The sequence below is a fragment of the Actinia tenebrosa genome, unplaced genomic scaffold, assembly GCF_029948245.1.
Source record: "Actinia tenebrosa isolate PJP-AT-01 unplaced genomic scaffold, QUT_ActTen_1.0 PGA_scaffold0__85_contigs__length_37466705, whole genome shotgun sequence".
Taxonomy (NCBI): domain Eukaryota; kingdom Metazoa; phylum Cnidaria; class Anthozoa; order Actiniaria; family Actiniidae; genus Actinia; species Actinia tenebrosa.
The window spans coordinates 29,944,663-29,968,459 of record NW_028292569.1 but is presented as its reverse complement, the minus strand read 5'-3'; the positions used below and the strand labels follow the sequence as shown (position 1 = coordinate 29,968,459).

Below are 23,797 nucleotides of genomic sequence, written 5' to 3'. Positions count from 1 at the left end.
AACGAGGAAACGTGTTTCCAGAAACATGTTTACCGCGCGCATGTTTCCTCGATGTATCTGCGTGCAAACGCAAACAAATTTTGCTTCCAAGACGCAAAAAATGTTTTTGCTGTGCGGCAGAAACATTTCATGTTTCCAAGACGCATGGAAACATTGTTTCCCAATGTTTCCAGACAGTTTTGCCAACTTAGGAAATATTTAGGGAAACATGTTTCCTCGTTTAGGCAGGGCCTACCTATCTAGTTACTTGTGGTTTCTTTGTTTTATATAAGGATATGATAAGGATATAATAATCATAATCATAATCATAATCATAATCATAATCATAATCATAATCATAATCATAATCATAATCATAATCATAATCATAATCATAATCATAATCATAATCATAATCATAATCATAATCATAATCATAATCATAATCATAATCATAATCATAATCATAATCATAATCATAATCATAATCATAATCATAATCATAATCATAATCATAATCATAATCATAATCATAATCATAATCATAATCATAATCATAATCATAATCATAATCATAATCATAATCATAATCATAATCATAATCATAATCATAATCATAATCATAATCATAATCATAATCATAATCATAATCATAATCATAATCATAATCATAATCATAATCATAATCATAATCATAATCATAATCATAATCATAATCATAATCATAATCATAATCATAATCATAATCATAATCATAATCATAATCATAATCATAATCATAATCATAATCATAATCATAATCATAATCATAATCATAATCATAATCATAATCATAATCATAATCATAATCATAATCATAATCATAATCATAATCATAATCATAATCATAATCATAATCATAATCATAATCATAATCATAATCATAATCATAATCATAATCATAATCATAATCATAATCATAATCATAATCATAATCATAATCATAATCATAATCATAATCATAATCATAATCATAATCATAATCATAATCATAATCATAATCATAATCATAATCATAATCTTAATCATAATCATAATCATAATCATAATCATAATCATAATCATAATCATAATCATAATCATAATCATAATCATAATCATAATCATAATCATAATCATAATCATAATCATAATCATAATCATAATCATAATCATAATCATAATCATAATCATAATCATAATCATAATCATAATCATAATCATAATCATAATCATAATCATAATCATAATCATAATCGACTTTGATGATACAGGCACTAAAATACCTACAAGTAAAGACCCTACACCTGCCAACGAGACCAAAACGATAACCTCACCTTCACCAAAATCAATAAAAGAGCTGCTGCGATCAAAGATCACGGAGAAGTATATAAAAGAAACAAAACAGCAGACATGGCTTGGAGCCTACTTCAACCAACAATTCCAAGACAAACAGATTTCACCAACAGCCAACCAGATCCTGAAGAAGTGGAAAAACATTCCCGATATCGTCTACAGCGTAAACAAGAGCATACGCCAACAACTACTACCAACAAAGACATACCAACAAAGCAAAGCACAGATGACCATCACAGACACCAAATGCAGAATGTGCCATATGGCTACAGAATCAACAACACATGTACTGAGTGGCTGCTCAAAGATCGCCCAAAGCCTTTACACAGCCATACACGACAGAATGCTGAGACCGATATACCACTGTTTGCTGGAATAGTACAAATTTCAGGAAAGCGACAATGGAAAGCCATGGTACCAACAAAGTCTACCATCAGCAGTACTTCAAAATAAAAAGGCAAAAATATACTGGAATGTACCCTTTCAACTTGGGAAAGCTCCAGAAAACAGTGCCAATAAACCTGACATAGTTGTAGAAGATAAAGAAACTAATGCTTGGACACTATTTGAAGGTACAGTTTGTCAAATTGGTAAGATTGCGGAGAGAACTGTTGAAAAACAAGAAAAACACACGGAACTACGTGCAGGCATCAAAGAGTGCAAAAGCTCAAGTGTAAATCAGATTAACATAGTGTTTGACTTTCTCGCAGGACATCACGAACAGTTAAGAAAAGACTTAAGAACAATTACGAATACAGACAGGGAAGTGAACTTTCTTATAGAACGATGCCAGAAATGGATTTTAAGCCAGAACGTTAATATAGTCAAGAAGTTCTATGAATATGCCTAAGCTGAAGAAAGGATCTAAGAAAAATGATGAACTTAACCAGCCTAGACTTAGTCCGCTGGTCAATGTAAACATGATACATACAGACAAATAAAACTTGCCATAATAATGAAAATAATAATGATGATGATGATGATGAATCCTTTATTTCTTAAAGTGCATTTAAGTTTATTTAAAGGAAAGAGTAATCAAAGAATGATTGAACGAGTTCGATTTTAAAAGAAATCAACTTACAATACTCCAGTTAGAGGGAACATTACTTTATTGTTTTTGTCAGTAACGAACGTGTTCAGCGGAGCGTCTTTTACACTTGCACGGTCCTTGCATCCCCAGTTATTATCATTGCTGTGCGACCTTGAATCACAGGTAACGTAACCACTCAGATGGACAAGCTTTACAGCGGTGAGAAAGCCATGACTTGTGGGAGTAAACGAACCGGGCTTGTTATCTTTAGTCATGAAACAGACGGGCGCGGTGTTCAGCTTCACCCAATCATCTGAAGAAAGAAAATGCGATTAAAATCCAAAATTCTCATTAGAAGGACGATTTTTAATAGAACGAGCTGAGATGTGATGCATTGGAAGGGAATTTTTCACGGGTAGCAAATTTGAGTTTTTAGAGAGTTTTAGATTTACGTTCACGGCAAACGTGAAACGTCAGTTGACCATTTAAAAATTATTTTAAATAGCTTAAAAAGAATCGCAAAAAAGTCTAAGTAGTAGAAAAACAAAAGAATATTTGTCTTTGGTGAGAAGGTTTGTAAAAGGTAAAGTAAACTACAGGAAAACGACGAAAACGTGGTCACGTTTGCCGTTTGTGGGAAGAAAAAAAAGGCAATCTAAAACTCTCTATTTAGAGTCGACGTTCGTGGGCGTTGTTCCCTTGCATTCATCGTCATCCCAGTGGGGACGATCAACTTTTTTTTCCCCAGCAAAATATGGTTTATTTTTGACAGCGTTGCATGTTAACGCGTTTACGTAGTTCGTGAGTTTTTACCATAAAAAGTGGTGAACTTCCTCGCATTCTGACGGCTAAACGAATTTGGTGATCCCCATGTTTTATTTGCTTATATCTTACTTCTAGTATAATATACAGTGGTTACTTACGGCAATAACCATCAAGTTCTGGTGGACAGCACATGCTTGAATGGACGAAACCACTGAGCAGAATTACGATAGCAAACAACATTCTTAACAGAAAATAAAACAAACGAAAATTACAAGAATTATACGAATTATACGAATTATACTAGTAATAATGATGATCATAATGATAAGAAGAAGAAGAAAAAGAAAAAGAGGAAGAAATTAATTGAAAAAAATGTAAAAAAAAAAAAATCCTCTTCTATACTGAAAAATAAATTTAAATATTTAAGATAGACAATGTGATGATAAGAGTACACGTTTATTTTGGAATACGTATTGCAATAACCTAAATCATTTCATAGCTTTTGCCATCAAAGCAGACAATTTATGTACTGTTTAATAAACGAGCAAGAGTGTTTTATCGGGTATAAAACACGAGGCGTAGCCGAGTGGTTTTAGACCCGATAAAACACGATCTGCGAGTTTATTAAACGACTTAGAAAAGTGATGATGTATGTTTTCATATTGTACAGAATACTTTACGAAATGAACCAAGTTTGATAGAGAAAATCCAAGTTAAAGTTTATGCAAATGAAGACGAATCTTTATCAGATATAAAATCACCTTCATGGTCATGATTTCTATTGTGTTTCCTCATGAATTATTAATGAGTTTTCTAACGTATTGTAGTTTCCCTAATCCGATGTTTAGTATGATTAAGCTAGTATAAAACTACAACTACGGACGCCATATTGGATTAGGATGCATGATTTATTCCTAGAAGCGAGACTACCACAGAAACACCATAACATCTAGCTATAATTTAGATCTGTCGTAATCGCCGGAAAGCTAATTCAAATAAGTAAGTTTTAAGAGCGAATGTCAGTAAAAATCGAACAAAATTCGCAATGCCGCGGACAAAGTCAAAAAATCGACTTTGCTCTTATTTTGTGGATTGATAGTGCTAGGTACCAAATAAACGAAAATGAGGTTAGTTTTTCGAAATATCTTATTAAACAAGAAAAATCGTCGAAAAACCGCTTGAGTCAAAAAAGGCTAATTTTTGCTGCGATCGAACTCGAAATTAGGCCACTTTTGGTTCACTCTCCTGGAAATTCGTGAGGCTTCCGAAAAAATCCAAAGGTTCAGGTACATACATTAGTGTTTCCTTAATCGAAAATAAACTTTTGCTTTTGCCTCACCATATTTCCTATGTTTTCATATGCCGACGTCATTTAATATTCGATAAGCGTACAAACCATAGAAAAGGGACCTCCTTTTGTTTTGTTTTTATCACCAACGACACGCAATTTTTCAATTTCTTTTAATGATCAAAACAACCAACGGAAAGAACGCGCGCTCGTTGACCTTAGGTTATTTGTCTTACCTCTTATTATTGATCATACAAAATAGCCAATCAGCGATCGAAAAATGAACAATGAATGAGTAATTGTCATATAGGAATATAGGAATAATTGCGTCCAAGGTGTTAAAAAAGGTCTCTATCATTACAAGCTCATGCCATTCGTCTCGCTTCGATGCAGAGGCACGGCTTCTTTTTAAGATGGCGCTTGGAACTGTGAAATGGACGTTGATTCCGTGATTTAGTCATGACGTGGCATAAATAATATTCTCTAAAATGGTCTCCTATTTTCCCTGCTATAAAGAAAAACGTCATAAGAAATGGATATATATTAACCATTTCCTCTCCGAACGTTTTTTTGCCTTCATCGCACTTGCATGCAGTGAACCTCTGGTGGGCTGACGAAAGCCCGAGCTTTCGTTCTCTAAGAATTCACGTGGTCAGCGATCATAAGAAATTAAAACTTTGAAATATCTACATGTTTTCCTATCGGTTAATTTAAGACTTCAAAAGATTGTGTTGATCCTAATATTACGGTTTTTAAAAGTTCTAAACATTTTACTGTCTTAAAATAGGTAACTTATAGATAATTAGTTTTCTTCTTATTGAAAAAGCGTCCTAAGGTGCGTCTATTACCCCCTGAAACTATTAGAACTCCTTCTGTATTTAAAGCTGAAGCTACACAGATTAGAGTGAACCAGACACTTTGGAAATTCTTATTGCGGGGGTCCGAATGCCGGACTTTAACCAAATAAACTTTGAAGTGTGTTTTATGTGCGTTAAAGAAAGTAAAAGGATTAAAATCTAAAGGGTAATGAGAACTTTCGATATCCTACGCTTTTTCTTGGCTTTCATCGGAAATTTTCGCAAAACTTATATAAAAAATACTTCAATAGCCTGAAAGAGTAACCAAAACTTCATATCTCAGCCAAAGTTCCTAGCCTTTTTTCTGGCTATCCTATATATTTGATATCCATAGCACACGATGAGCATCATCCTCTTTGCCTGTCTTTTCCTTTCCTTGCTAAATATATATTTTCGCCTTTTTCAAATCATTCTCTTAGATAGCCTAAATAGCTTCTGCAAATTAATGACTTAAAACAAGAAGAATTACAAAAATGACACAGACTTTTTGTATATGAGAGCATTAAAACAACAATCTTACTTGATACAATTGAGAAGTGTCTTCGTTATTTTCTCTGTTCTTGATCAGTGTGTGAGTCGTTAGCAGGAAGACTTCAGGATAGAAGAATGTGATCAGAAACAGCAAACATGAGTTTTCACTAGTAGATGGCAATGTCTGTTGAACAAAGCGAAAAAAAAAGTTCGTGTGCAGGCGCAACCTGATTGGTTCAGTATGATTTTTTTTTCTTTCTTTGACTAATCATCCCTTATTACTAATTATAATAAAAGTTGTCTTGTCTAAAAGATACATGGAAACTAAGACTTATATTAGTTAAACTATTTATGACAATTTCTTCTATTTCTCGAACTCAATTCCAGTCCAAGAAATAATGGAACTCACCGTACCTGATATTTATTTGAAATTATTGATGGATACATCTTTGTAAAGAGAAAAGAAACTCATAATTGTACAGTTTTTTATGCCATAAATTTAGAGCGATATTTTTGATATTTCTACCAGCGTATGTGTTCAATTATACAGTCAATTCAAAAAACGTTGTCGTCGACAGGCTCAAGCCTACGCGACTGGACCGAAAGGAATATGGGTAAAAATCACTGAAGCGATTAAATATTCGTTCAGAATTGATTGTCCCCGCTAGTAATAAGATAATAATGGCGAGAAACAATCCATCAAATGCATGTCTTTGGGTCTAGGGAAAGAAAAACAAAGAAGTTATAATCCAGTTCACAATTTCGAAACTATGAAGGCATTAAAAAAACGTCTCCTTCAACACTTCCCGCTCGCCTACGAAGGTTCGTGCTGTAAACCAGTCATAACTAGTGAGATAAAATTATGGAGTCAATAGCGCAGCGCGCTGATTCTAAAAATAGCTTAAAGATTAGGACAAACATTGCATTCTGTTTAACCGCTACCAGGATTATACGAACCGATTTTATTATTTTTACTTAAAGTTACAATAATAACCCATGTAAACTAAGATCAACTGCGATCGGCTGTGAAAATTATTTGCTGAAAGTAAACTTGTAAGTTTGTTTGCCCGAATTTCGCCTTTGTCTTCGTTTGTATGACGTCATGGCTGCGCTGCGCTATTCGGCTTCAATTCTTGCTACCCAAAGTTTCTTTCGGTCTAGTCGCGTAGGTTTTGAGTTGGTCGACGACAACATTTTTTGAATTGACTGTGTTCCCCCAGAGTTTAGAATTAATAAAAGAGCTGTCTGTGGAAATAAACGTAAATAAAATAATGATAAACAACTGAGAAGTATCTTTCGTTATTTTCTCTGTTCTTGATCAGTATGTGAGTCGTTAGCAGGAAGACTTCAGGATAGAAGAATGTGATCGGAAAAAACAAAAATGACTTTTCACTAGATGGCAATGTTTGTTGAACAAAGCGAAAAAACGTTTGTGTGCAGGCGCAACCTGATTGGTTCAGTATGATTTTTTTCTTCTTCCTTTGACTAATCATCCCTTATTACTAATTATAATAAAAGTTGTCTTGTCTAAAAGATACATGGAAACTAAGACTTAGTTAAACTATTTATGACAATGTCTTCAGCAGCAGGTAGGGGGACTCGCGATCGATGCCAAAGATATACGGGTTTAACTCGCGGATTTACGAAGACGGGTACAGCAGATTTATCGCAAACGGAGGTTAAAATATCTTATAAATATACGATGCACGAATGTAAGAAGTTCGTTAACGACTTTTGCATAATTTGTCTAAGACCTAAAGTTATCGTACCTAAGCCAGAACCCTTTTGGTGTTGTGGTAAAAAAATGCAAATAGAAGATGACACGTCAGCACAGTGTTACGAGTGTGGTAAGAATATTCGTAATGCCGTACCAAATGCTACCAAAGAGCAATATTACGCCAATGGAGGTCGTAAGAAAACGCCATATAAGAGATTAAAATACTTCAGGGACTGGATGAGTCATATCCAAGGTTTACATCCGATATATTTAAGCGACGAAGTAAAGAAGAAAATCATAGACCATTTAGAAGAGCCAACCCCGCAAAGTCTACGGAAAACGCTGAAAAAATTAAAACTAGGGAAATATTACAAAGCTATTCCCTATCTTTTGTCTGAAATTACCGGTAAGTCTATTCCCGAGGTTTCTGATATGACAAAAGCCGAGTGGATGTTTTGTCGGCTGGATAAGGATATTCCTTATTACCCTGACGTAATCTACGAAATATTTTACGAAATTGACCCCAACCACCCCCTGTTAGGATGGATTCCGAGAAGATAGTGAATCTTATGGCATAAGATGAGCGAATAGCATAAATCTTATGCCATAAGATGAGCGAATAGCATAAATCTTATGCCATAAGATGAGTAATTAGCATAAATCTTATGGCATAAGATTACGCGTAATTTCCAGACTGACGTTCAATATGTAAATAGAATCCTGTCACGATATTTACTGAGCAAGCTTTCTTTGAAGCTCTTCTTTCGCTTCTTGGTAAATCTTTTTGCGAGATTCCTCGGAAAGATCTTTTAAGACTGTTTTTTTATTCCTTATGTCCGTCTTTAATTTCTCGTATTTGTCTTCTTCGGCCAGAATAAGCGAGAATTCTACGTCGTCTATCTTTCTGTCACGCAAAGCCTTTGAGACAAGATCGGTAATAGTATTTACTTTAGCCCTAGATAGAGCTATTGTCGTGTCATGCTTGGATATTTTCGTGGATAGCCTTTTCATAATACCCGTAGCAACAGCCGAAATGATACCACAAGCTGCCCCAACGCCGGCCAAAGGAACTCCAACGATTATTCCCGGCCCAGTAAGCGAAGTAGCAACGCCAGAGCCCGTTAACACAACAGATATGGATCCTGAAGTTATCGCAATCTTATGTAGCGTACTCCGGGCTCTAAAGTACTTTTTTCTAACTTTTTCATAGTGTTTTGCCTGCCCTTCCAAGTAAGCCAGGATTAAGTTCGCTTTATTCAGACGAAAGTTTTCGGCGTTTAGTTTGTTAGGACCCTCCTTGGGTAGATCAGGATAAAGTGGAGGTGCTGATGGTATAACATCCATTATATATACTAATGTACGACGCTTTTGGGAATGATATTGAGGAGCAGCCACATCACGACAACCGGGATTACTGGAATTGGAGAGCATTTAGGAAGATGTTTCCGCATGCAGACCCTAGTAAGTTCGAAAGGAGACCCGATGGGATTTACTATAACGGCTCTAGGATGTACAGCAACGAGGATTTGAAACCTACGCTGGTCGATCAGATAGACAATCAACTGAAGAATTCTGGTTATGTTAAACCCACACCAACACATCCAAAACCCGTGCAAGGTTGGTCAAAGGAATTATTGCTTGGTACCGGTACTTATCCGATACCCGCGGTTTCATTTGATAAACATCCAAGTTTGGATTTGACATTGAACATGCGTATCTCTAACAACCATTCCTTTTCGTTAGAGGTGCGAGATATCTTCAAAGACGTACCCATTAATCATACCACCGCTAAGGAATCTCATGAATGGTTAAGTGGTCCTAACATGCGTTATTGGCCGCAGCAACTAAACTTTGCGGTTTGGTGTGCCACCAGCGGCTGCGGTGTAAGTGCGAAGTTGATGAAGAATTCGATATTTATGTTTCACTTCCACTTTACCGTCCGAAGAATACTGCATGAGATGGGTGTTATTGCGCTGCCGGGAGATGCTGCGTTTTATCCTAGAGATAACAAATACGACGTTCCAGCCTATGACAGGCTTTGTAAGGAGTTTGGTGTTGTAGGGAAGGATTTCCGATGCACTACGGGCGCTAACAATGGGCTGGGGCATATTTGGGCTTATTGGGGGATTGGTGGGCACGAGCTAAGCAACAGGGAAGTGCATACGCTGCGGTTGCAGTGGGACACTGGGTATCACAAAGAAACTCACGACAGTAGCACCTTCTTTGAACCAAATGCCAAAACCACTAAGGAAGTCAGAGACGGACCTCTGTTCAAAGACGAGGGCGGTAAGTATGCGGGGGCTAACCCGCTGATTATCAAGATTACCAACGACGAGCAAACGAAGCAATACTTTAATTTCATACCCCCAGAAGGTAAAGGACTAACCAAAGCCGGCCTTGCCCGTTTGAACCGCAGCATAGAAGCTTACGTGTATTCCATCCTTGGAGCTCAGGTAAACACCCGATCGAGTATAGTGGGGAATACCGGCGCCGCAGAAGAGACGCGAGCCGAAGCCTTGATCTTATTCGAAAGTTCGATCTTGGAGGGCGACATTAGCAAGGGCGTACAGCGTTACCAACTAGCTATACAAAATTCTAAGGCGAGGTTGGACTATGCAGTAGCCCCGGGTTGTTGGTTAATGCCTAGTAATTTATCTATAAATACTGGTTCTGTAGTAGGATACAACAACAAACTTCAACGAGCTACTAAGGATATGAAGTTTGGGGTGAACGACGTGAACTCTGACACTCTTAGGAACATCACCCATTTCGTGGAGAAGTCAAAAAAGTCGCATGAAACGAAGCCACCCGTAGTTAAGAAACCATCAAAGAAGGCCCTGCCTGCGATACCTGAGGAATATGACCATAACTTACTAAAGGTCGGCTTAACCGCTGCAAGCATTGGTCTGAGCTATTATATATGGCGATGAACAACCCCTACGTAGCTGGAGTAGATTGTGTTTATACGACTTACACAGGCGAGAAAAAATACACCCAGGCATCTTGGGTTGATGTCACGGGCATGTCCGTGAATTTGAACTACTCAGGAAAGAAATTGATCCTTTGTAGTATTTGCATTGGCACGAGCAGCCATGCCAACGTGGGCTTCAGGTTCCTGGATGAGAATGGCATACTGCAGCCTATGCGTACGAAAACGAACAACAGGGAGCCTGCGCATTTCTCCGTAGAGCCGCCAACGAATAGCGCTGAGAATCTTACGACTTGGACTTTTCACATGGTTGCTGATTGCCATGGGAAGGTAAAGCTGCAAATACGCGTAGACGACACTGGGAGCGTTTGCGTAAATAGCATAGAAAATCAAAGGGATACGACCTATAACCACGAGACCATAAGCACTCTTACGGTGCTTAGCCTTTAGAAGCAAATTTATTTGCTGAAATATATGAATCCACATTGGAAGGAAGCCCATTACGCTTATTACTTAAGGGATGAGCGGTATACTGATCACACCTGGCTCGATATTGGGATGTGGGTTGAAGTTGGAGGTCTTGCGTTGATCGTTTGTAGCATTAACGTTACCTCGGGGCGGGCGGGAATCATAGGGTTTAGGTTGGTTGACGAGAATGACGAGCCCTTAGCTCCTTATAGGGCATTGACCAACAATCGAAGTCCTACTCATTTCTCGGCGCAGCCATATCCATTTAGTAATGAGGCGTTTTATATGGCTACGTTTCAAATGGTAGTCAATTGTAAGTATGCCAAGTTACAGATTTACCCTGACGGTAGTAGCAATCTTGGTTATTATGCTTTCATAAATAGCACGGACGGATACGCTAACACCCCCGACAGGACCTGGCATCATAAGACCATTAGTACTATGACCGCTATACCACTAGTTCCGCATTATCAGGGCGGCGCGAATACTATCTTTACTTATCCCCAGTCGAGGATGCCTCGGGCGCCCGACGACGATAAGCCACCAGTAATACACAAGGATAAGATTAAGCCTTCATCTTCTTCAGGAGTACCACCCCAATAGCGACGACCAAGATCCAAATGTTGTTGCCCACAAACTTTAGCAGTTCTCCGCCGGCCCTAAGTGCCAAGGAAACAACCGAACCCAGCAGCCCAGGAAGACCGGCTGCCATCTTTTTTCCCAAGTCCGTCAGCCCACTGCCTAATTTCTTTACGCCCGCGCCCGTAGCCTTAAGCGTGGATAGGATGACTCCTACTACGCTCGAAATAGCAACCGCAAATGCCAGCGGAATACCATACTTCACCAGAGCTCTTTTTACCTTTTCCTTGGTGGTAAGCCCCAGCTCTTTTTCCAGGTTGTCCTTTTGCGCCTGTAATTCCGCGACTCTTTCCTGAAGGATTTCTACTTCCCTTTGAGCTGCCTCCCTTTCTTCCTCGGTACGAGTTTGGTCCTCGATTACTTCTTGCTGCCGCTCTATTTGTCCCTCCAGGTCTTCAATAGCCTGATCTCTTTGCCGGATTTGTTCCTCCTTAGTATTGATTTCAGCCATTAACCGTCGCCGTTCCACTAAAGAGCCGGCTATGGTGGTTTGCAGGTTATCGGTATCGTCTTTAATTAAGTCTAACTCTTGCAGGGCGAGGTTAAGAGCCCTTTGAGTTTGATTTCTTTCGCGTCGAATTTGGGTTCTTTGGTCTACCAGCTCCCTTATTTCTTGATTTTTAAATTCGACCTCCCTCCTATGCGCGTCGGCAAGCCGCTGGTTTTGCTTCATGTATTCCTCCTCCCTTTCTTCCAACGTTTCCCGCAGTGCTTCCACTGAGGTGCCAGAGCTTTGGGCTTCTCCTAAGTCCTCCCGTGCTTTGTCTAATTCGCGCAGGGCCTGATCCACCTGATTTCCTATTTCTTTTAATCTTTCATCTTGATGGGCGGACTTCTTTTCAGCATCGGCAAGTAGCTGACCTTGCTTTGCATATTCTACATCTTTTTCTCTTAACTCCCTTTGCAGATCCGCGGCACGTTTTTCCGCGTTGGTCCTTTCGGTTAAGTTGTGCAGCCTTTCTAACAGGCTTCTAGTAGCACGCTGAAAGCCTCTTAATCTCAAGACGTCACCCCTAACGCTGCCCTCCTCATCAAAGAGGTTTTGCGGTTTTGTCCAGCGGTCTTTGTCGGGAAATCTTAAGTCTTGGACGCTTATGAGGACTTTGTTTCCCTTTTCCGTGAGCTTTACGTCGTCAGCATCAAAGTTGTCGTAGCGCAGCTCTAGCTCTTGCGTCGCCCACTCTATGGTTTCCCGCTGCGGCTGCTTCCGGCTCGCCCATGTTTTGAAGCTCTATGTGCTCACGCGGAAACGTGTACTCGCGTGCTTTGGGATGTCTTAGGGCCTTTGCAATTCCTATTCCCTTAGGGAATCGTCGACTTGTTGGGTGGGAAGCAGCGGTTCTTCGTCACCGTCGTTAATGTCAGCCTGACCTTCCTCAGTGGTGGGATCGAAGTCGGGATCCTGTTCCTTCTACTTCCATTATATATGATAAGCTCAAAGTTAAATCCCAACGTATTACCTAAGCAGGTTGGCGGACTAAAAGCAGAACGCACCTTTCACCGGGTCACATTCACACCTTCTAGCGCAAAGCCGGGGGAGACGCTGTACGTAGGCGTGCCCCGCCTAACGGATAACCTAGTATTGGTTCCTGGTACCTTGGCTTTAAGGTTTGACCTAGCAATACAACCAAGCACCAAGGACAAGCGCTATACCGTCAATAATGTGGGTAGGAACCTCGTCTCTAAGATGAGAATCAAGTTCGCAGGGGAATCCCTCTTGGATTTGAATAGGTACGATTTGTACACCACGTATAAGGATCTGTGGCTAACAGCCTTCGACCGTGCACAAAAGATAGAGCAGGGAATTGGAAGCGTTATCCTTCGTAAGCTTCGCAGCGATACTAACCCCGCGCCTACGGACTCCAGTGGAGCAACCGCAGTAGCAGACGCAACGAGGGTAAAGACCGCCTATGGTAGCAAGTACGTTATCCCCTTGGATTTCGAAGTAATTACGAACCATGGCGCGTATTACCCCAGACAGTTATCCGAGTTGCAGTTTGAAGTAACGTTAGCAGACACCACGAACGTTATAGGAGGAATGGACAGCGCAATCAGTGGAGCTGTGGATCCCTATTCTATCACCAACTTAGAGCTGCAGTATGAGACCGTGTACAGCGAAGAGCTGGCCCGTAGCGCTGGCATGGAATACAGCTCCGGTAAGGCATTCCTTTACGACCACGTAGTGATGTATAAGACATTTAGCTTCTTGGATAAGACGGATGAGGTTATCAACCAAAGCATTAACCTCCCCCGAAGAAGTCTCACGGGGTTAATGTTGGTGTTTGCTAAACCCTACGAGGCCGGTAAGCGCGACTCCGAAGCCTTTCACAACCCTAACATTACTAACGTCGGCGTGAATATTAACGGAGTCCCAAACAAGGTTTACTCCCAGGGGATAAAGCCCGCAGACGTGTACAGGGAGGCAAAGCGCAAGTTTGGCGACCAAATTAGCCCCGAGGAATTCTTTAAGGATAAGTATGCGCTGTGGATTGATATGCGCACCATCAACGACGAAGACCTGCATGGTCAGGGCTTACGTCTAGTAAATACGCAGGATGGCATAACATTGGAGATCAAGCGCACCAAAAACGCCAGTGCGGGCGACGGTGATAAGATAAACTGCTACGTTTTCGTGGTGTCGGACGCGCAACTGAGCGTAGAAATGAATCAGCTAAAGAGCGTTGCATATTAATGTTAAAATATTTCTTAAATATACAATGCTTCGCGTATTTGAAAACAACGACACCAAACTGCAATGCATAGTGCAAGGCGAAACTTTGTACTTCAAAGCAAAGGAGGTGGCTTTGGCGTTGGGCTATGAGCGCCCTAGAGATGCAATTAGAGCACACGTATCTGAGAAATACCAGAAAAAATGGGTTGATCTACAAGGGGCTGCGAATCACCGCTCCTTTACTACGCAACCAAATGCCGTGTTTATATCCGAACCTGGTTTGTACGAACTGATATTTAGCTCCAAACTACCCAAAGCTGTGGAGTTTCGTGATTGGGTCTTTGAGGAAGTCCTACCCGCGCTAAGGAAAACGGGTAAATATGCAATAGAAAGGCGGTTTGGCGGCCCAAACAAGTTAGTATTCAAGATCGAAAATGAAGCCGACCTACACGCGAAGGTCGTCGACTACACACGTAGGTTTTACCCCGATTTCATCATAGCGCCGGGTCTTGGCGAACTTCAAGATTCAGACAGCAAGCGAATAACCTGCTGGCGAAAAGGCTACCAAGCCGGTCAACCCGACCTTTTAATCCTAAATGCGCATAAGAAATACCGCGGGTTGTGTATTGAGTTGAAAACCCCAAAAGGAAACGGCGTCTTATCCGCGAAGCAATCTAAGAAAATCTCACAGCTTGACGTAAATGGTTACCTAACGATGGTTAGCAACGATTACGACATTATCTGCCGTGCCCTGATGGATTACGCGGATGGCATTCGTATTCCCTGTAAGGGCTGTGTAAAGCGGTTTAAGTCCTACGCCACTTTGAAAACGCACCTAAAGATATTCCATAGGTATAATGAAGCTCAGCTTGACTCACTGGCGTGATCTTGTCCACGGTAAAGCATACGAAATAAAAAATTACGTCGTCTTCGAAGACATCGACCGTTTACGGTTAGTCCTCAAAGACTTAGAAGGCAAGGAATATTCCCTTTGGGCGCCGGATTGCGTGCGGTACGTAATTCAGGGCGAGGAATTCACCCACTTACGCAGCTATGGTAAGGTAAATGGCCGATGGAAGTTTGACATTGAAAGAAGAGTCACTCCATCTCCTCTTTGTAGTTAAGCGCGTCTGCTAAAGTCCGCTGCGCTTTAGGATCCGCGGAGCACCAATGCCCCACAAAGGATCCTTCGGAGAATACCCTGTCGCAATGAAGGCAGGTGTATTTTTTACGCGGTTTGGGTATCGGTGGCGTAATGCAGTCGGCAGGTAGTTCGCAAGTAATACAGTCCATATATTGAAAGGGCGATTAGGAATCCTCCTAAGAAGGCGGCTGCGTAGGCTAGCATATACCTTTAAAAGGGGTCCTTATATTTATTAATGTTTCTTCTTTTCTTATTGAGTTCTGCATACCTTCTACAAAAGGGGTCCTTATATTTATTAATGTTTCTTCTTTTCTTCTTAATAAACAATCAAAGAATATTAATAAATATAAGAGTGTGTTTTGAGACTCTTTGCGCAAACTAAGGACGCCTTTTCCTTACCTCCATGTTTTGAGCATGCCAATCATCAAAGCGATCCAAGTACTCCTTAAAACCGCGGGGATGATGCTGCGGGCACAAGCACTGCCAGATATGATCATCTCCTTTCCTTAAGCCGCCACACGCGTCACAGGGCGCACTCCAATACTCTGCGTTCTCCCAGCGCGTACCTTCGGCGCGGTCGAACTCCGTAAAGCGTTGGTCTATTTCTTTCTTACGAAGAGTTAACTTCCTTATGGTTTCCGCTGGGCAACATCTCGCAGCGATATCACCATGCTCCTCGCATACGACATCCAAATCATAATTACCACGACATCTATGTTGATGCCATGCGTCAGTTAAGAGCTCCCCGCAGCGCGCACACACAGTCCTTTAAACACACCCTATTTTCTTGGTGGTATTGCAACATTTGGGGCGTGCTAAAGAGCCGATTACAATCAGCACAGCGTCTTTCCTTAGACTTCAAACACACCCTTCCTTCCACGTGATATCGCAGCGCCTGTTTACTGCTAAACTGCCGGCTGCAAGTGCCACAGGTGGTGACGTTATCCACCTCTTTAAAACATACCTTCTTTTTTTGGTGATACTGCAAAGCCTGTTTGCTACTGAACTCCCTGTCGCAATCCTTACACTTCATTATATAATAAGAATTTATTAACCCTTATAAGGGATACTTAATAAAGTCCTGCACGCTTTCCTTCGCCCAACCGGCCATCGTCAAAAGCGCACCAAACCTTTCCGCACGCTTCAGACCGCACATTTCATCGTACAATTCCTGCACGCGCTCTTTCAGCCGATCGATCTCCTCCCTTTGCATTTCTATGGTGTCTCTTTTATCTTTTGCGTCGGTGGCAATCCTTCTTACTGCGTCCACTGGGTCCATCGTATATATAATGGATCCGAACCATATTCCCTGCAATGCTCTGATAGTAGGACCCACCGGCTGCGGCAAAACGCAGTTCGTCGTGGAGCAGCTATTAGGACCCTTTAGATACCGCTTCGACTATATCGTGCTACTTTGTCCCACCTACGTGAATAACCGCACCTGGACGGGCATAGGAGTGAAAGATGACGACTTCTTCGTAGATATCTTAGACCCTAACGAGTTATCCAGCCATCTTAAGTTCTGGCATAAGCAATTCCCTAAAGATACACAGACTTTACTCATATTGGATGACATTGCCTGCGGGGACGACGTAAAAAGACGCACGTCAGAGCTCGTTAAACTCGCCTTTAGCGGTAGACACGACAATATCAGCGTTTGGTTGCTCTCGCAGCAGCTTACCAGCGTCTCTAAGCCTTTTAGGGAAAACATAGGCTCACTTGTCGTATTTTATACTCCGAGCAAGTCTGACCTGGAAACCATCTTAAGCGACTACGGCGGTGAGATATCCAAGGAACAGTTACACGAATACATGCGGCATTTAAAAACGCACCAACATTCCAAGATGATCTTCTCTTTGAGGTTTCCCTACGCGGTTGGAATCTATGATTCCTAATGTATATGGACATTGAGCAGCTCTTAGATGAAGTCCCCACACAGTTAGATGAAAGTAACCTTAAGGAACAACTCAACATCCTTGTGTCATCTGGGAAGTGCAAAGAAATGATAGGCAAGGAACTTACCCATGAGCAAGTTAATAAGCTGTCGGAAGAGGAAGTTAAAAAGTTCCATAAGAGATACGAGGCCGCCCTTGCAAGTAAGACCACGGACGCCGTAGTAGACTCAGCTATTCGACTTGCGACTAAATTGCTTGGACTTGCGCTGCCCATAGACGACGTGGAGCAACTGCGGAAGGACATAGGCGAGGACTATGTCATCGCCCAAGAACTTAAGATAACCTGCGGCTGGTTGTCTTTGAAGTGCGGTAAGTTAATGGCAGTCGCCTCTGCGGCTTTGCACGTGGCTCAGCACGTTGACTTGAAGGAACTTGCGGGCACCTTTGGTGCCTCTTGGAAGGACTTCAAGAAGGACAGAGAAGTCGAAAAGGTCTTCCAGGCAGCACTTGCTGAGGTACCTGATCAAGTCGCCTCAAGTACTTAGTTAAGTCATCCCTAAGTACTTGGTCAGGTCGCGCCCAGGTTATTTCCAAGTCGTCCTTAAGTACTTAGTCAAGTACTTATCAAGTCCTTCAAGTCCTTAGATATAAATGAGTGAACCAGAGTCGAAGGTAGAGCAGCCCCAAGAGGAGCAACGAATCACCAAGGCTAAATCCCCAGGCAGAGTTGCCGCGGGAAAGAAGCTCGCGGAGATGAATAGGAAGAACAAAGCCAAAAAAGAAGAAAAGGTGGAGGAAAGAGAAGAGGAATCCTTCATTAATCCTGGGTACGTCATCGGCGCGTTAGGAGTTGCTATAGCAGCAGGTAGCCTCTACTTACAATGGCGGGCAGCAAAGCCAGGGGCGAAATTGGAGCCAGCGCATTACACGCCTACGGAGCCGCCCGTGAGAAGGAGCAAAATCCCTGAAATGGAGTAATAACCTTCTCGCTTTGTAATATAATGTCAACCGCGTTATTGAAAACTGTTGAAGAAGCAGCTATTATTACTTCCATCGTTGCGGGTATTGGTTGGGTAGGTAAGAAAGTGCTCAAAGAAGACTTTACTGAAGACCCAAGCAAGAGCTTCGCTAATTTTGCTAAGATGACCGCTGCCGTAGGCGGGGCTATCATGGTAAAGGATTACCTACGGAAGGAAAAGTACCTGCCGACGACGTAAGCTTTGCTTGCGTCTAATATAAATGGCTAGTTTAATCGCAGGCGGAGTTATTGCAGCTTTAGCATTCACTGGAGCTAATTATGGTGGTCAGTATTTGGATAGATTAGTCAGAGGCGACAAAAGCGGAGATTTAGCCGCCGAAAGGAAGAGGCATGATTTAGCGCTGGAGAAATATCAAAGGGACGTGGCAGCTTGGAATGAAAAAAGACAAGCTTACAGGGATTGGTTGGATAAGAACTACCAAGACAAGATGCAGGCGGATAAGAACTTTGAAAACACAGACTACGCCTTTAAACTTTATGCGCAAGCACACCCCGCGGCATTGACGGGGTTGAGAAAGCCCCAGTTCAAGAATTACTACCAGCCTTCTAAGAAACAAAAAGATAGTGAGCTGGTCTTCGTAGGAATCGCAGGGCTGGCAGGAGGCGTAGCTTTGGCGTATCTGCTCTAACGAAGGAAACTGTGTTTCCTGAAATATATGATCGTCTTTTTGGAAAGCGACAAGAATGACTTTACCACTTATCTGAATCCCCCCATCAAAGCCCATAAGGTTAGGCTCATAAGTTGCTCTTTGTACAATTCTTGGTATAACCTGATTAGGGGCATAGTCACTGAGCATACAGGAGGATCTAACTATCAAGCCGTATTGCTGCCCGATGGACATTACACACCAATCACACTGGCCAAGGAATTAGCAAAACACGGTTATACTCTCACCACAGGATTGCCGCACGAAATGACCCTCAAACATAATATGTCAAATTATTCAATGACTTTTGGAAAGTCTGACCCATTGGGATCTTTATTATGTGCTTCAGGCAAGACGATTACCAACACAGCCATACCTGTGAAATGGAAAGTCGCATCCTCTTACGAAGTCTATTGCGATTTAGTCCATAGTTACAACAATGGAGAAAAGTCTTCTCTTATGTCCAAGTTTCTGCCCAAAGGTAATCCATTTGACTCAGAAGAATACACTCCCATTTCTTTGAGTTATGACTTGTCTAATTTGGTAGAAAGCATAAACATCACCATTAAAGTGGACGGAGAGACGGTGGATTTCAATGGACGTCAAATCAATCTCGTCCTGGAATTCATATAATGGGCCGCGTAGAGGACAAACTCAAAAGGATTTACTATGGACCCGAAGGCTATTGGAAAGGAGCGTCGGCCATCAAGAAACTCGCGACCGCGGCCAGGGTATCAAAAGAAACGGCTAAGAACTGGTTAAAAAAACAAACCCTCTGGCAGGTTTATCTTCCCGTGCCTAAGTACATTCCCAGGCCCTAGCTTCACCGTAAATACCCCCAATGAAGTTCATCAGGCGGATTTGCTTTTCTTACCGCACGACAAGGTGAGAAAAAAGACCTATAGGTACGCTTTGACCGTAGTTGATATCGCAAGCAGATATAAGGACGCCGAACCCATAACCAGCAAGGATTCTGGGGAAGTCGCAGAAGCCCTAGGTAGGATTTATAAGCGCGTCTTGAAATGGCCTAAGCTGCTGCAAGTGGATGCGGGGACAGAGTTCATGGGCGTGGTTACCAAAACCCTGAAAGACCACGACACCAAGATTAGGAGAGCCGAAGCTGAGTACCACAGGGGTCAGAGCATCGTCGAAAGATTCAATAAGACCTTGGCCGAGCGTCTCTTTGGATACCAGTATTGGAAAGAGCTGGAAGATCCCTCCAAACGCAACAGGGAATGGACTCAGAGGCTCCCCCAGGTCATCGTGGCTTTGAACAACGAGGTGGCCAGGGCTACGGGAATGAAACCCAAGGATGCCATAAAAAAGAAACACGTGGAACACAAGTCCTACGTCAGAAGTTCAAGGGCGGTCGGACTGAAGGAAAAAAAGCTACCCCGCGACATAGTGGTCAGATACCTCTATCAGCCGGGGGAACTCGAAGGTGGCAGTAAGAGAGCCACGGATCCTAACTGGTCCCTGGAAACGTATGAGATTTCGAAGTCCGTCACCAAGGAAGGGCAGCCCGTGTTGTATTACCTAGATGGCCCAAGTCGTGGATTTGTCAAGGAAGAGCTGCTCATAGTCCCCAAAGACTCAGAGTAGTGCTGCTCCACGCGCCCGATTGCACTCTAGGCATGTCAGTCTTACATTGCCTCTGCAATGCCCGCGTTTATTATTTATGCGATCCACGGAGAACTGTTGATCGTCATTTGGGTCAAACCTCCATAGTAGAGGTATGTTACATTTGGCACACCTTGCCCCTTTCTCATAGACGTCGTCCACGCATAGGTCAAACTTTATCCCCGCATAGCGGGGATCTTTGCTCTTTTCTTCGTCGTGGCGCTTGTAGCGAAGGAGCTTCTTAGCAATGTTCTCTTTGGCTACTTCTTCGGGGGTGCGGTCGTAACGCAATTGCGGACCCCAGGCTCTTTTTAACTGTTTGGCAGTACTCCACACGGCTTACAGGCGGTGTAGATAAGGTTGCTCCAACACAGCCGCTGGTCTATGATCCATAAGGTTTCTTTTATGGTAAGCCCTTGCGCGCTGTGGACTGTCATGCAATAGCCCAAGCGCCAGTCTGGATGGGAGGTTATTTTTTCCACCTTTTCTATGGGTACCCAGGCTTTATCATGCGTTACTGCGTTCTGCAGTTGGATGTCGGTACCAGGTACCCAGACGTCTCTTTTTTGCATGCGGGTGTCGTGGGGTTTGTAAGAAACGGGCACCAAATGCGTAGGGAAGCGCTCTCGGTGTATATTTAGCAAGTCTTTCTGTATGCGAGACTGTGATGCGCGTTTGCTGCTTAGCACCAAATCCTTTGGATGCCATGTGTGAAGGAAGTCCTCGTATTTCTTCGCTCGTACCCTCTTGCGTAGTATCTTGTTTTGTTCCGCGTCACTAAGGCCCCGAAGTTCTGCTTTCAGGTTTCTTATTTGATCCTTACTGCGGTAGTCGGTGTTAATTTCTTCGGAGTGGTCTACCATTTCTTTTAACCATTTATGGGGCATCTCTCCGGTTATTGGAGGAGGCTGGCAAGGATCTCCGGCGAATATCACTTGACACTTTCCACGGAGGAATTCTACAAATTCCTGCAGGATTTCTAAAGGAACGGTGCAAATCTCATCCCAAAGTATCACCTGGGGTATGTCGTGGATGGCTTCTGGTACCCACTTTTGACCATTCCAGCGGAAGAAGCTGTGGTAGGTCTGCGCGTCGTAACCCATCTCCGTTAATTCTCTTTCCAGACGGTGCGTTGGCGTTAACACCTTTATCTTTGGAAAGAGTTCCAAAACCCTGGTAGTTTTACCACTGCCTCCCGTTCCGTAAAGGTAAGAGAAGCGTTGGTAAGAGATTGGGTCCGCAACCGACGGTAGAGGCTCCCCGGTTGGTTCCACGCTACCGTAAAGATGTTCTCCGTGATATTGCTACACGGCCTCTCCATGCTTTTATCTCCTCATCTTTGACGCGCCATTGGACCACTTTCTGCGAGTTCATCGGCAGTGTAGAACTCCTGCATCTTCTCTAACACTTCTGGCTTTACATACAAGGAATCCGTGGCTACGCGTGGGATGTCCTCTTTGTCAAACCGTAGCAGCATTGCTAAGAGATTGATGTGCGCATATGCTAGCATGCTGGCACGCAGATGGTAATACTGTGGTCGATGGTCTTGGTAATAACACAGCGCATTCCATTTCTGTTCTTTTTGACCTTCTATGAAGTAGTCCCATTTCTCTACGGATACCATTGTTCCTTGGTCATGTGCACGTTTTATGAGGAAGCTTAGCTCACCGGCGTCTGTTATTAAGCGTCGCTGCATGTGTTTTTCGCCTTCTTTTGCGCCCTGTGTGAATTTACCTGTGACCACACGCGCTGTGGGGTTGTGCTCTGGAAGCCATTGTGTAAAGGCGCTATGGCAGAGTATGGCTTCATGCGCTGTGTATTTTAAAAGCTTGCGCTCTTCGAGGAACTTCAGTAGGGGTATGGGTATCCATTCTTTCTCCTGCAGGTGCTTCCCATACCACGCGTAAATTATGGGATGTAAGTCTTTTGCTAACTCCCAGGTGGTCAGTCTGATGAACCCCGTTGCTGGGGCGTCGTAGTAACCCGGTAGTGACACCCTAAAGAATTGGGAGTCTGGATGTCCGTAACGGTCATAATAGTCCTTACAATCCCCAAGGCCTTTGAAACTGGCGGGGTAACAGTGTTTCATATCCAACGACACGTACTCGTCTTCGTTGTACTCCATATTCCAAAGACCGCCGTGACCGTGTTCTACGCAAGCTTTGGAGATATCTTTGAACTCTTTTGGGGTAGGTTTCCAGCCGTTCCTTTTCTTCGCGGCTAAGAAGTCCAAGCTGCGAGAGCTGAGCACTTCGTCTGAAAAGTCCTCACCAAGGGTTTCGCAGGCGCTTTTAATGCGTTGATGTTCCACTTCTGGTCGGTATAAAGTACCATCTTGCGTCATGAATTGACATCCTTCTGAATCCATTAACCAAATAGAATTCTCATGAACTAATTCTGTCAATGGGGAATTCTTATAGACCTTTGTCTCCTTCTTTCTTGGGAACCTCAACTCCCTCCACGCGTGCGCGTTGTGTTGGTAAATGACTATGGGAGCACCTTTGCCTTCGTATTTATGCGTTCCTGGGTAAATAAAGCCGTCGGTGATATCTTTCACATGGATTCGCCTTCCTAACGTGGTTTCCAACTTCTTGATGTTTTCGATGGTTCCTCCAGTTTTACGAGTAGAATGCTCCCATTTCCTGATGGCTTCTCTTCTTTTTGGCGTAAGCTTACCACCCCGAGAGGAATCCTCGAAAAACTCCCTAACCAGCTTCCCAACGCAGTTACCAGGATGTCGCATTGGTTTAAGCTTCTTAACGTCCGGCTTCTTAATTTCGTATGCACCGTAGATGACCACGGTAACCGGGTAAGCGACCTCGTAGAAGAGCATGTCTATTCCCTCAAGTGCTCCCGGTCGTGTGTGCTTATTCAAAACGAACAGGTTCTGCTTACCAGACGCTCTGATAGGATTACGACCCTTTTCTATTATCCACTCACCGTCTAAGTACTTTACGAATGTCAACTCCAAACGGTAGTCACCGGCCGGCATTCTGTTGATTATCTTTTCAGCCATTTTGTGATTCATAGTTTTGTCTGTCTTTCCCTCCATAAATGTAGCGAAGACAAAGTCAGCGTCTGAGTTATCCATCACCTGATTTCCGAGCCTGCGCACAGTTTTGTTTTGAATGTCGTTGATGGTGGCCATGTATATCTAAGGAATATTTTAACCTCCGTTTGCGATAAATCTGCTGTACCCGTCTTCGTAAATCCGCGAGTTAAACCCGTATATCTTTGGCATCGATCGCGAGTCCCCCTACCTGC

At 42.6% G+C, this 23,797-nt stretch overlaps 2 protein-coding genes across 2 annotated transcripts; one reads left to right on the top strand and one right to left on the bottom strand.

The window, feature by feature from the left end:
- Nucleotides 1–2,430: 2,430 nt before the first annotated feature.
- Nucleotides 2,431–5,901, bottom strand: LOC116294986 (uncharacterized). The gene is made up of 3 exons (XM_089026081.1): nucleotides 5,814–5,901; nucleotides 3,307–3,389; nucleotides 2,431–2,696 (listed from the first exon to the last, which is right to left on the bottom strand). Exons 2-3 carry the CDS (start codon nucleotides 3,386–3,388, stop codon nucleotides 2,431–2,433), a joined length of 348 nt encoding a protein of 115 aa, XP_088882207.1. The 5' UTR covers nucleotide 3,389; nucleotides 5,814–5,901.
- Nucleotides 5,902–8,732: 2,831 nt separating this feature from the next.
- On the top strand, nucleotides 8,733–22,836 carry LOC148914047 (uncharacterized). The gene is made up of 3 exons (XM_089026076.1): nucleotides 8,733–9,098; nucleotides 9,227–9,767; nucleotides 22,727–22,836. The coding sequence occupies exons 1-3, from the start codon at nucleotides 9,060–9,062 to the stop codon at nucleotides 22,834–22,836; spliced, it is 690 nt and encodes a 229-aa protein (XP_088882202.1). The 5' UTR covers nucleotides 8,733–9,059.
- Nucleotides 22,837–23,797: the final 961 nt, after the last annotated feature.

What these genes read in the sequence shown, in the direction of transcription:
- LOC116294986 (XM_089026081.1), bottom strand. Translation starts at nt 3,388, where the DNA reads ATGTTGTTTGCTATCGTAATTCTGCTCAGTGGTTTCGTCCATTCAAGC. An exon ending in AGAACTTGATGGTTATTGCC is followed by an intron (nt 2,697 to 3,306) that starts GTAAGTAACCAC and finishes TTCTTTCTTCAG; the next exon opens with ATGATTGGGTGAAGCTGAAC.
- LOC148914047 (XM_089026076.1), top strand. Translation starts at nt 9,060, where the DNA reads ATGTTAAACCCACACCAACACATCCAAAACCCGTGCAAG. An exon ending in ACATCCAAAACCCGTGCAAG is followed by an intron (nt 9,099 to 9,226) that starts GTTGGTCAAAGG and finishes TTTTCGTTAGAG; the next exon opens with GTGCGAGATATCTTCAAAGA. An exon ending in TCTGTTCAAAGACGAGGGCG is followed by an intron (nt 9,768 to 22,726) that starts GTAAGTATGCGG and finishes CTTTTGGGGTAG; the next exon opens with GTTTCCAGCCGTTCCTTTTC.